Genomic DNA, 12,733 nt, shown 5'->3' with positions numbered 1-12,733 from the left:
GAAGGCTCGCACTTTAAAGCATAACCAAAAGCTTATATCTCAAATTACTCGTAAGTTGAGGTCCCACTGTACTTGGCCTCCCCACAGAAAAACAAGAGGAATAAGGTCAGCAGCATAGCTGCTTTTTTGCTGTAGGCTTCAACTCCCAGGGGAAGGGGGTGAACAAGGGGATGGGTCAAATGCAGAAGACAAATTTCACCACACCTAGTGTGTGTGTGACAATCATTGGTACTTTAACTTTAAGAAATTATGTTTTTATTATGTGATGATGAACATATTTGTTTTAACTTACAGCACTGCGATGGATGGGTCTGTTTAATTGATTTAATGTTATCTGAAGGAGAGAAAAAGCAACAAGTTTAATGTTCAATACTTTTTGTATTGATCGGAAAAGTGATTTTACTATTTTTTGACACATTAACTTCAGCATTTTATATAGAACTGATCTTTTATTTTAGTGAAGGACTAAGACTGCTTGTTTAAAAGAGGCAACATTTACACAAATGCCTAGACGGCGCTAACAATCCAATGTATTTTACACAGTATATCCCTCCCTCTTACCGCTTATAGGACATAATGTAACTACATTACGTAACACGTGCACACACATTAGCTTTGGGTGCTGTGTTGATTTGGATAGTTAGTGTTAGCTATCGCTGTATATTCCACGATAACAACAACATGAATTCAAATTGTTCGTTGCTTTTCTTGGACTGTTTTTGTACGTGTGCAAGCGCTCCCTGCGTGTATGTGTGGACGAGACAGGGCGAGTGACTGTGGTAAAAAAACAACCATTTTATTCGGGCTCGCAAAATATTTTATTACAGTACATAAACTTAAGAAATTCAGAAAAAATATAGACAATTGTAAAACAAATAAAACCACTAATTGTAACATACAGTAGGCTAGCCAATTGTGTTTATTATATTTTTTGCTTTGAAAAATCTAACTGTGAGCAAGTTTCAAACTGCCCCTGTAAGTCTATAAAAAACAGTACTTTTACATTTTCTGGTTTTGTGTCAATCTTTTGATCCCAATAATGTAATTAATTTAAACGCAGCTGGGATTAGCTCCATAAAAAACAGCAGCAGTATTAAATAACTTGAGTCATGTTGTGCGCAACTTTATTATAATTTTCTAGAGCAGCAAAGTTTTTGCTGCAGTTAAACATTGATGTTATCCATTTTTTTTTTAACATATTTCTCTTAGATGTCTATCAGTACATCTCAATAAATTAGAATATAATACAAAATATTTGATTTCAGAAGTTACATTTCAATTTTTTTTTAATTTAGAACTCGAACAAGTAGTTTTTAAACATTTATTAAAATTTAATAAAAAACTTAATTTTAAGTTTTATTTGCAAAATAAGGACATATCTTGAAATAGTTCACTCTGAAGTGAATTTATAGAATTTAAGTTTTACTTTTTAAAATTATCTTTTTAAATAAATTATCTTTAAAATACAATCTAATTTATTGACATGCTTAAGTATATTAAGCAAAGTACATGCATACACATATAATACTATAACGAGAAAAGGTATCGGTAGGCACTGTATACAATGATGAAGATGCCGTGATCACTAAAATACATTATGAAACCTTCAAGACAACTTAATAAACAAATATATATAAGGAATGTATATGATTTATTTTGACCCTTTGTATGTAAATTAGAGAAAATGTATTTCACCTACCCAAATCTTGTTTTTTAAAAAATCATCAAAAATGTGCATTGGGTAAATAATTTCACCCCGAAAAAGAACAGTTCAAATAAAACAAAGGGCCCAAAATCAGTTTGACATTCATTCCCATGATGAGTGTAGTAACTTCTGATTGCATCTGTAAATATGTGTGCATCTACAAAGCAAATACACATTTAATCTAAGTATTAATATTAAACACAGAATGGAAAGCAGAAAGTCATTGCATCTGTGAATGTGAAATTAAAAAATTCAATTATGATAGCTAAAGGCAGTTAATGAAACATAAAGATGAAATGTTTTTTTCTCCCATACATGCAAGCCCAAAAAGTCAACACAGACATTCTTGAGGAAACAAACAATGCTACCACTACTACTACTACTACCACTACTGCATGCAAACATGGACAGATATGATCTAAGAGGTTTAACAGTCACTGCACAAGTGTTGCAGTTACAACATGGCATACATAAAACAATGTTGTGTACTTCCCGAATAACCAGAATTATTCCAATCTAAAGTCTAGTAGTACTGTGACTTAACTGTACACCTTGACATTAAACTCAAAGTAGCAGTTGTTTCACGTTAGTCAGCTTTATTGTTGTGATTCTATTTATTGCTGTTGTCCAATCAAAAACATGCATCCTTGTTTTTTGTCCATAAAACAAATAAAATATGTTTTTGTAATTACCGGTACATGGTTTTCATTGGACAGGAACCCTCCAGGATTTCACGTTGTTGCCAATTCACGCAAATTCAACAAATTGCCATGAATTATCTGCAGACTCGCAACTTAGTCCAATACCATCACATTTTTGTAAATTGTAATTTTCGCTAATCGAAATTGTTTTTGAGTAGCATTACTATGTGCACGTCAACTGACAAACCAATCAAGTCTCCCTACATTGCCCAGTCTTATCCCGACAAAGGGACATGTGATAATAATCTCACACCGTCTATCATTTACCAGCACACATCATCGCTATGGATCGCTCTTAACAGTTCCCCAGGGTTCTGAACGAAAGTAGGGGTAAACTATATGCAATGTGTTGGAACAAAATAAACGTTTACAATTGACAAGTACTTTTCAACCATAAAACAAACACAAAGAATGTCTGCAACTTGTGCACAACCCATCAGACAGCAGACAAAGGAATATTTGGTGGTGTTTGCTTTACAAACTATGCTTGCCTTGGGTAAATTAGTCCCAAGTGTAAAAAAATAAAACAGCAGATGGAACATGGAACAAACCTTGTTCGTGAGGACCTTAAAAAAGATTATGTGTGGCCCTGTAAAGTACACAGAAATCATAAGGCAGATAAACAATACCGTTTTCTTGAAACCAAGATCATGATGCCTGTTTACCAACTGACTTACTGAGATGGGAATGCTCCCTTGTGGTAGCTACCGGTACATACATTTTCATTAAATAGTAAAGGCTCATAAATAAACACATAATAGTGTTACGAGGAAAAAAAATAAAGACATTGCAACTTAAAAAAAAATAGATACTGCAAAATCAGGGATTTTAGGCCATAACAATCACAAAAAAATCCCATGAAATCCTGGAAGGACTCAAAAGTAATCCACAATTTGTTTTTGCAGCTTTAAGTGGGCCTTACGTTGCATGTATATGAACTACTGATATGAAACATGCTGATCGCAAAGTGGTGTGAAGGAAAAAATGATGGGAGGTGGGGAGAACACATGGGTTTGTATAATTAGAGTGAATATGGAATTTAATAAACAGAAATGACTTTGTCTAAAATATGGATTTATGGCCATGGATAGTGTTATCATGACGCACATTTCATTTCTGTTAAGGTGTTTGAAGATGGCAAGGACTTTAATCTTTTGAAATTTAATGTACAGTGCATCTGGAACGTGTTCACAGTGCTTCACTTTTTCTTTTCTTTTTTTTATGTTACAGCCTTATTCCAAAATGGAATAAATATTTTGTCCTTAAAAGTCTACAAACAACACTCTATAATGACAATGTGATTTTTTCATGAAATTTTTGCAAATGCATTGAAAATAAAAAACTAAGAAATCACATGCATGTAAGTATTGACAGCCTTTGCTCAATATTGTGTTGATGCACCTTTGGCAGCAATTACAGCCTCAAGTCCTTTTGAATACGATGCTACACCTATCTTTGGGCAGTTTCGCTCAGTCCTTGCAGAACCTCTCAAGCTCTAACAGGTTGAATGGGAAGCGTCAGTGCACAGCCATTTTTATCTCTTTAGAGATATTCGATCGGATTCAAGTCTGGGCTCCAGCTGAGCCACTCAATGTCATTTACAGAGTTGTCCTGAAGCCATTCCTTTGATATCTTGGATGTGTGCTTACTATCGTTGTTCAGGAGCAATCTGGAGCAGGTCTTTATCTATGATGTTTCTGTACATTGCTGCATTAATCTTTCCCTCTATCCTGACGAGTCTCCCAGTTCATGTCACTGAAAAACATCCCTACAGCATGATGCTGCCACCACCATGCTTCACTGTAGGGATGGTATTGGCCTGGTGATGAACGGTGCCTGGTTTTCTCCAAACATGACGCCTGGCATTCACGCCAAATAATTCAATCTTTGTCTCATTGGACCAAAGCATTTTGTTTCTCATGGTCTGAGAGTCTTTCAGGTCCATTTTGGAAAATGTTTACAAAGGAACGGCCTTTGTCTGGGGCCACTCTACCATACAGGCCTGATTGGTGGGTTGCTGCAGAGATAGTTGTCCTTCTGTAAGGTTCTCCTCTGTCCACAGACGAAATCCTGTAGCTCTGACAGGGTGACTATTGGGTTCTTGGTAATTTGCCTAACTAGGGCCCGTCTCCCTAATCGCTCAGTTTAGGCGGCCTGCCAGCTCGAGGAAGAGTCCTGGTGGTTCCAAACGTCTTCCATTTAGAGATGATGGGGGCCATCGTGCTTATTGGGACCTTTAAGGCAGGGGATATTTTTCTGTACCCTTCCCCAGATTTGTGCCTCGAGACAATCCTCTCTCAGAGGTCTACAGACAATTCCTTCGACTTCATGCTTGGTTTGTGCTCTGCCATACACTGTCAAATGTGGGACCTTATATTTAGACAGGTGTGCCTTTCAAAATCATGTTTAACCCACTGAATAATCACATGTGTACTTTTTTAAAATGTTGATAAATTAGCAAAAATCTCTTAATAAAACTTTCACATGGTCATTATGGGCTATTGTGCGTAGAATTTCAAGGGCAAAAATTAATGTATTCCATTTGGGAATAAGGCTGTAACAGTGAAGTGCTGTAATTACTTTCTGGATGCACTGTATATGTCAGTATTCTATATGTTTACATCTCCACACATCCTTATTCTTTGTGTTCTGTTTAGTATTCAAGGAGATGTCATCTGTTTTATCTGCTGTGCGGCGTCTTAAACACATACCGTCTTTGTAGGACAGACTGCTGGTGGAGAATTTTTTGCGGTGCGCGCGTGCGTAGTCCTGCAGGTTAGGTGCGCTAGAGGACCCACCTAGGACAGTGGTGCTGAACAGCCCGGCACATTGAGAGCCTGCGAGGGGGGCGGGGGGTTAGTTACCACTACATACCATGCTGTTGTTACTCAAATAACTATCCAAAGAGCGACAGAAAGAGAGATAAGAGACAGATAGAAAAATAGAAAAAGATCAAACATGCAGACAGGCTCGAAGAAACCCATGCAACTTGTACAAACATTTTTCTCCATGTCCTCGCTTCTTGCAAGAGTCGGAGACCACCACTCGAAAATAAGGAAACATTTAAGTAACTACCTAATAATGACAGCTGAAAATTGATGCATACCTGCATATTTACAAATATTTGCTTACTAATACAAAATGAGACTTGTCTGGTAGTTTGTCTGGCATCACCATAAGTCACCACCAAGGAAGAATGTACACTACCATTCTATTACAATATCGAATGAAAAAAAGGCAGCTTTTTTATGTTTAAGGCCTCTCCTTCTGCGAAACATTGAGAAAAAACACTGCAAAGCTCAATTTAACCTTATAATTTGGACTCCCTCTCCAGGGGCCCAGGCTTAGACTGATTTTTTTTTCTCACCCCCCAACGTTTACCTGTTTCTCACCTTTTTTGTAAGGGGCGCCGTCAGCGATCCTGTTCTGTCTCCCTGTAATGTTTGTCTGATCTTGAATGGGGTTGTGCTGAAAATCTTAATTTCCCCTCGGGGATTAATAAAGTATTTCTGATCGTGATTCTGATTCTGATTAACCCTGGGCTTGAGAGGCTTGCTAGAAAGACATCAAATATCAATACCATTTTTCTATTGCATCTACAAGGTCTACATCAGGGGTGTCCAAATGTTTTCCACCCAAAGCTGCATACTGAAAATATGTCAATATATTTCAGTGTCGACATGTGCAAAGCTGTTAGGACATATCCCAAAAACTTGCAGTGAAAAGTGATTCCACAAAGATTAAATAATGGGGGATGAATACTTTTGCACGCTAAACTTTTTCGTTTTTATTTGTAAAAAAATAAACAATAATAAATACAAAAAATAATTTAATATGATGTATTATTTTCCATCCAGTTTTGAAATGTGTGCCGCTTTGTGTTGGTCTTTTACATAAAATATATTCATGTTTGTGCTTGTAACTTGATGGAAAAAATTCAAGGGCCAAGAAAACGTTTAGGTTACTGCATATCTAAAAAAAAACAACCAAAAAACAAAAACATGTAGCATCAACTTTTAAAATGTTCTCCTCACTGTCACATTAAACCTTTTGACCCTTTTCCCCAATGTATGTTGTTTAATTATTAGAAATTGTATTTTTCGAATTTGACATGGGCTCATAAAAAAATTAGCTGCAGGTCACATGCTTTGGACACCCCCCTGGATCAACAAGGATGACCTTAGTATTTAAGTATATTGGAAAATTTGATAGTTACTGTAGATGTAAAAATATATGTATCTTTGCTATTGGATAAGAGTATGTCCATGTCCACATAATCAAGGATATTTTTCAAAAATGTCCCACTGCGGTGTTTAAAAGTTTACATCTACACAAGTGGAGTTAAAAAACAATATACTGTATATCTGTCGGTAGAGTTAGAATTAAGTAATACAAACAGTTCTAAAATGTGGAACTGGTGTGGACGCATACAGAGCAAAAACACAGGCAAACGGAGAGGGGATGATGTGCTAACCGCTAAATCAGCTTGAATGTGAAATAGTGAAACAACAAAAGAATAAGTGTCTTGTACACTTCAACAGAAGTCCAAATGGAACCGCATAACAACAGAGAGTAACCAGTTAGGAAGAAGAAATTAGCAGGCAGATTAATCAGTCGGGAGAAAGATTATTATACACAGTGGGACAACACTGTAAACCATGGATATAAATGGGTAGACGCAACACACTTTAGGCTATGTGCTTACGGTGACAGGGAACATGGGAGTATGTTCCGTGGTAATAGAAGGCACAACAATTAAAACAACAAGGATACCTGCTAAGCACGTAGGCAGATATTTGCTTTTGGACGAGAGGCTAAAATGCATAGAAAAATATGCGTTTAACTGTATTCTTGTGAACATGGCCAAAAAAATGCAGCTGCTTGTTCAGTGAGTTTTAGCGGTAGAAGAATGAAACTTGTAAAGGTAGAAGGACTACGTATAACCTTAAAAAGGTGATGAACTTGTGCCATTTGGGGTTTTGTTTTATGAAATTTTGCATGACATATGCTGGTCTTGGATAGCTTGCAAGTTTTCAACATTTGCCAATTGGAGTCCTTGTGGTTTGAATAGTCTTGTGGTTTTCTAAAATTGGTCTGGTTGAAGTTTTAGCAGACGTTCGTCCAATTACTTGGATTTATACCATATGTGTATTTATACAACGGTTGTGTAACAGTTATTGGAGCAACACAAATGCAACCACTCTGCCCCATGTACTGGGCCTGGTGGTTTTAGAAAGGTTATAAGTAAAATTGACACATTTTTAGTTCCTATGGTGAGATGAGACAGAAAACTCCACAAAAGCGGCTTCAGATAATACATTTGTTAACAAAGGAGGCACACAGCCATACTATGTTCTTTAAGAGGCTCACTGTCATACATTTGGAAAAATCCTGCTCTAACCCATACTGTGATGCAAGGCAGTGTATTGAACACATAAATGCACAATTACATATACAGAGACAACAATTCTTAAAAAGTGTTACATTTACAGTAAATACTGAAAATCAAGTGAAGCTATAAACACACATGCACATTTGTAACATTTGGCGTTTCTGTCATGACCATTTGACTACATCAGGTTTTACACATGATGAAAATATAACTTTTTAATGTTTTATTTCTTATTTGTTTAGATAATAAATACATTGTTTGGATAGGTGGTCATTCTTTTCTCACGGTCAACTTGGAACATCATTTCAACACGTGCACCATGACAACAGCGTCGTGATACTCACCTAGCCCACTTTGTTTCATGTCAGGCGACTGGCGAGAACAGAAGGAGAAGAGGCGATAACTGCCTACTTTGGAGGATGAAGTCTCTGACAGAACCTGGAGTAAAACACACACCCACAGATACAAAATTCCAATCATGGCAAACTTTTACAGGTTTTTAACTTGGATATAAAACAGTAAAACAAAGCATGGCCAAAAGTGTAATGAACGCATCTAAAGAAAGCAAATAAGCTTGAAAATTCCAAGTCTTAACCCTAATGTAACATTTGTTTTACAGTTGCACCAAATATTATTCAAACTATTACACACTGAATGTTCTCTTCTGAAATTTACCCAGATTTATTTTGCACTTGCTGTTTTGCTCTCCCCCATCTGAACGAAATTTCTGCAGCTTTGCAGCAGCATCTGGTTCTTTCTTCCATAAAGTTGAAGTTTGATCATTTAATCGATTATGCTCACTTGTGGTTTATGTAAACCTGAAACAGATATTTGCATACAGGGCAAGTGGTGCCGTACTTACTACACTTATACAGTATTTGCATTTATTTATCTCATGCCAAAGAGCACTCTCATGCAAATTTCAAATGGCTGCCAAACTTCGTATAGTGGCAACCTGTTGATAGTGGCCACTTTTGTGGTTTCCTTTAAGTGGTCACTACGGAATTGTTTGACTGTATTTTCCAAGTTTATTTTAATGCATTAATTTCTATTCTTGAAAACAAAAATGGGTGCATTTTTTAGTTGCTGTGGTAGATCTGGGTTAATACTTTTATTTTTAAGCTTGCTTTGCACAGAACAGGAAGGGAGTCTATGCATTTGGTACTGCTGTGTAACTAGACAGTAGTTAAGTCGATGTTTCACACTGACTGGCGATAATGATATTACTACGACACATGTTTACATAAGCGAACAGCTTATGTCGACAACCAACCTCCATTGATCCAGTTTTATGGTTGCGTATAAGTGGTGATCTTCTCTGGATGGTGATGGGCTCAGACAACGGTACAGCTCTATCAGTCTCATCGCGTGAGAGGTCTTCCAGGCTTCCAGGGTCCGTCTGCTTTTGCCCATTCTGAATGACAAGCCAAGAGTGGACCCCTGCTGTAAACTCCAGCATAATCACATATAGTTGGATAGCTTTATTATGAAATACCTGTCGTGCTACCTCTGCAGAGGCAGGCCTAAAGCCGAAGCCTGTTGGTGCATTTTCCTCTTCCTCAACACCTTTAACTCCCGGGCTGAAGTGAAGCTCCACATGGAACCGTTCCTCTGAGGTGAGATCCTTTAAAAAACAAAAAACAAAGTAGATCTTAATTACTTATGCTAAATTAAAAATTAGTGTATTTCAATTTGTAAGCAAAACAAAAACATTCATTTAGAAAAAAGGACGAGAAATGATAAACAAAGCTCCAAGAACACTAATTAAATTGTGTATATTAATGGAGTCTGCAGGATGCACAAGGACTTGGTGGTAACCCCTACCAGGTCCACTTTGGAAAACAGGAACTTCCCTGACAGATGCGCAGAAAAGTCCTGAATGTGGGGGACTGGGTAGTGATCGGGCGTGGTGGCATCATTGAGGCACCGGTAGTCGCCGAACGGACGCCAGACGCCATCCAACTTCAACAATGTGTAGCGGCGAGGCCCATAGGCTGTCTGAGCGGCGGATGACACCAAGACGTTCCATGCCGGCAAATTCGGACTTAGCAGCCGCCAGTCTCTCCGGGTGAGCCGTCAAGCTCTAGCATGGATGGAAGGACCTCTGGTCTCGACCCCATGTTTAGTCGTGGTGGCCGAAAAGGTGGACAGAGCAGAGAACCTGCTGAGGATCTGTTGGTATTTGTCGCCTTCAGGGAGCGAGCTGGAGAGGCCGTTATATGTCCCCTCGTCACGAGGAGAAGGTCAAAGCGTCGACCAGGCGGCCGTTCTTGACGTCCACGAGCAGTCCGAGGGCGCACAAAAATTCTGCGCCGAGGAGGGGCGACGTCGTCAACTGTAGCTGGCAGGACGTTTAACGTCGCGTTGTAGCTGCAAGGGGAGCGGCACCTTTTAGCCTTGGCACCAAGACGTACATGAAAGTATCACAATCCAGGGCTGGCACGGCTGTCGATGGCGGTGCGCACCCTGCCCGGGTGCACAGTGGCACTTGTGGGGTCGTGATTGCGCGTCGGGGTCAGTACGTCATGCGTAAAGCGCTTGCTGGCCAGGAAGAATAGATCCGCGTCCTCTGCCAAATCACATGGCTCAGTAATAGCTATATAAGCGGGCGCTGTCTGGATGTGTGGTGGCATGTGACGCAAAAACAACTTTATGAAGAGGAAATTCGGCTCCTCAATCGCAAGGAGACGTCAAGCTTGGTATGACCATGACGATTCAAACATTTTGAGGAGGTAAACTTTGAGCGCCGCATATTTGTCCTGGGCAGGAGGGGATGTAATAAAGCTTACTGCTCTGGACGCCGTGGAGCTCACTAGCGCCAACACGACGTGGTATCGTCCATACTACCAGGGAGGGCGAACTGGGCCTCAGCCTGTGCGAATCACGTTGTTGCAGACGACTCACAAAACTCCAGCAATTTAAGAATACCAGAATTTTGCATCGTTCGATGTTTGTTAACAGTTCCGGAAACGTCAGCAGGACTGACGTCGGGGTCACCAATGTAGCGCGTAAGGAAGGGAGTCCAAAGAGGAGGGTTTGATGACATTCAGCAACTTACAGTAACGATGGCGGAGTACTCTACATTCGTGCCTTTCTCTAATCTGTGCACAACAACGGAAATGTGTTCCCTTTAAATCCGTCCGATCGGAACTCTCTAACCATCACTCAAGTTCCGTGGGTGAATTATGTTAACCCACTAAAACTATTTATGAACGATTTGGTACACTTTATTTTTTAAATCAAATCATTTTGTGTATTATTGCTTTTTATTTCATTTAATTACTTTTTAGTAAAAGAACTGTGAACTAATATTGTCGTTTTATTTACATGGTATCAGTGTATAAATATATTGAACCACTCCTCCATACGTCAGCCTGGTTTGTATAAACTACCCTGAACCGTGAAATGCATTGGAAACACAGGCCACACACTTCTACAGGAACCTTGAGTTCCAAAAATTAGAGGTTCCAGGAACCAAAAGTTTAACTTTTGGTGGAAAAGAGCCTATTAATGCAAAAATATGTTTAATAGGATTAAAACACTGCAACCAGTTTTCTTTAGACAACTATCTATAAATTCATAGTCTAACTGCAATACAATCTATACCTTATTGTTGTCCTCATATAGCATGATGACAATCTGAGTCATGTAGTTGAGTTCAGAGACAGCGCTCAGGTAATCCATGGCACGATTCCACTGCTGATCCTTCTCTTCCTGTAGCACATAAAACACATTTAAACTCAGTTTCAGCCTGATCCCAGACAGATTGAATGACTCAGCTAAGGTGGGAACACTTACATCAAGCAAACCACCATAGCGAAAAAGACTCAGCAGAGAGTGTACGTGACTTTCGCTGGTGAAATAGAGACGTGTCCTGACATGGCGTCCAGGCGACATCACTCCACGAGAATATCTGTAAACACGATGTCAATCTTAAAAACGTTCTCAAATATAATCCAAGCTGTGATGATCATTTCAACTATGTCAAACTCACAGAGGGTGCAGTTTGTTGACAGACTCATCTTCATGGGTCCTCTGTAGGTCAAGCTGGATCTTTCTGACCAGTGGGAGGCAGTAGGCATATGCAATGTCCAGCTTCTCAGCTTTGTTTATGCCATATTCCTACAGCAATACATAACAAAATAAGGGGTTAGAAGGCAACTCCAAGAAATCTTCACCATTTTGTTGATGCAAGTGGGGTGCCATTTTGTAGGACTACAAAGGTACCTCAGTTTTAGTACCACAAGTAATAAGCTTTGTGAAGCCTTAAGGCCTCAGTATAATGAACCACAGGACCATTGTTCCTACAGCAGAAGGCTCCCTTGAATAAGAGAAGATTTATCAATCAATCAATGTTTATTTATATAGCCCTAAATCACAAGTGTCTCAAAGGGCTGCACAAGCCACAACGACATCCGCGGTATAGAGCCCACATAAGGGCAAGGAAAAACTCACAACCCCAATGGGACGTCAATGTGATGTATGTAACTCAAGGTTTCCCCTACATGTAATTGATCGTCACGCACCAAAATAAAAGCTGCCAAGCCTAAAAAATGTGGGTTTTATTTTATGTGAAAACAAAAGCAATATGTCGTATAAATGGATAGATATATCTTATAATTTACACACTATTGACTAGTGCTACACCGAAAAAAAGACTTTAGTCACCGCAACAGCAATGCCAAAGTAGGTTGTAAGCAAGACGCACGTGATTGTCTGGAGCAAAGGCTGTCTGTCTGTGGAAAACTATTATCCTTGTCCTTGTGTACACGGATGTGAGTTGTGATATAACAGACTGCTATCAACCAATCGGAAAATCACTAAAAAATTCTGAACTTATAAATTAATAGGGGTGTAACGGTACGTGTATTTGTATTGAACCGTTTCGGTACGGGGGATTCGGTTCGGTCCGGAGGTGTACCGAATGAGTTTCCA

General features: G+C 39.0%; 1 protein-coding gene across 11 annotated transcripts in view; it reads right to left on the bottom strand.

Annotated features, from left to right (window-relative positions):
• Positions 1 to 12,733, bottom strand: part of ppip5k1a (diphosphoinositol pentakisphosphate kinase 1a) — a 138,024-nt gene that overhangs the window by 52,680 nt on the left and 72,611 nt on the right. For 5 of the 11 annotated variants that reach the window (XM_062030465.1, XM_062030467.1, XM_062030473.1 and 2 more), the window contains exons 20-25: positions 11,793 to 11,920; positions 11,405 to 11,711; positions 9,294 to 9,422; positions 9,072 to 9,212; positions 8,143 to 8,236; positions 5,118 to 5,243 (exon numbers count right to left, since the gene is read on the bottom strand). In XM_062030465.1, the coding sequence (XP_061886449.1) occupies positions 5,118 to 5,243; positions 8,143 to 8,236; positions 9,072 to 9,212; positions 9,294 to 9,422; positions 11,405 to 11,711; positions 11,793 to 11,920 (925 nt within the window). The remainder of the gene's footprint in view (positions 1 to 5,117; positions 5,244 to 8,142; positions 8,237 to 9,071; positions 9,213 to 9,293; positions 9,423 to 11,404; positions 11,712 to 11,792; positions 11,921 to 12,733) is intronic. The other 6 variants (XM_062030469.1, XM_062030470.1, XM_062030468.1 and 3 more) reach the window with 5 other exon arrangements.

The sequence above is a fragment of the Entelurus aequoreus genome, linkage group LG02 (assembly GCF_033978785.1).
Source record: "Entelurus aequoreus isolate RoL-2023_Sb linkage group LG02, RoL_Eaeq_v1.1, whole genome shotgun sequence".
Classification (NCBI taxonomy): domain Eukaryota; kingdom Metazoa; phylum Chordata; class Actinopteri; order Syngnathiformes; family Syngnathidae; genus Entelurus; species Entelurus aequoreus.
This window is presented reverse-complemented; position numbering and strand designations above follow the sequence as displayed.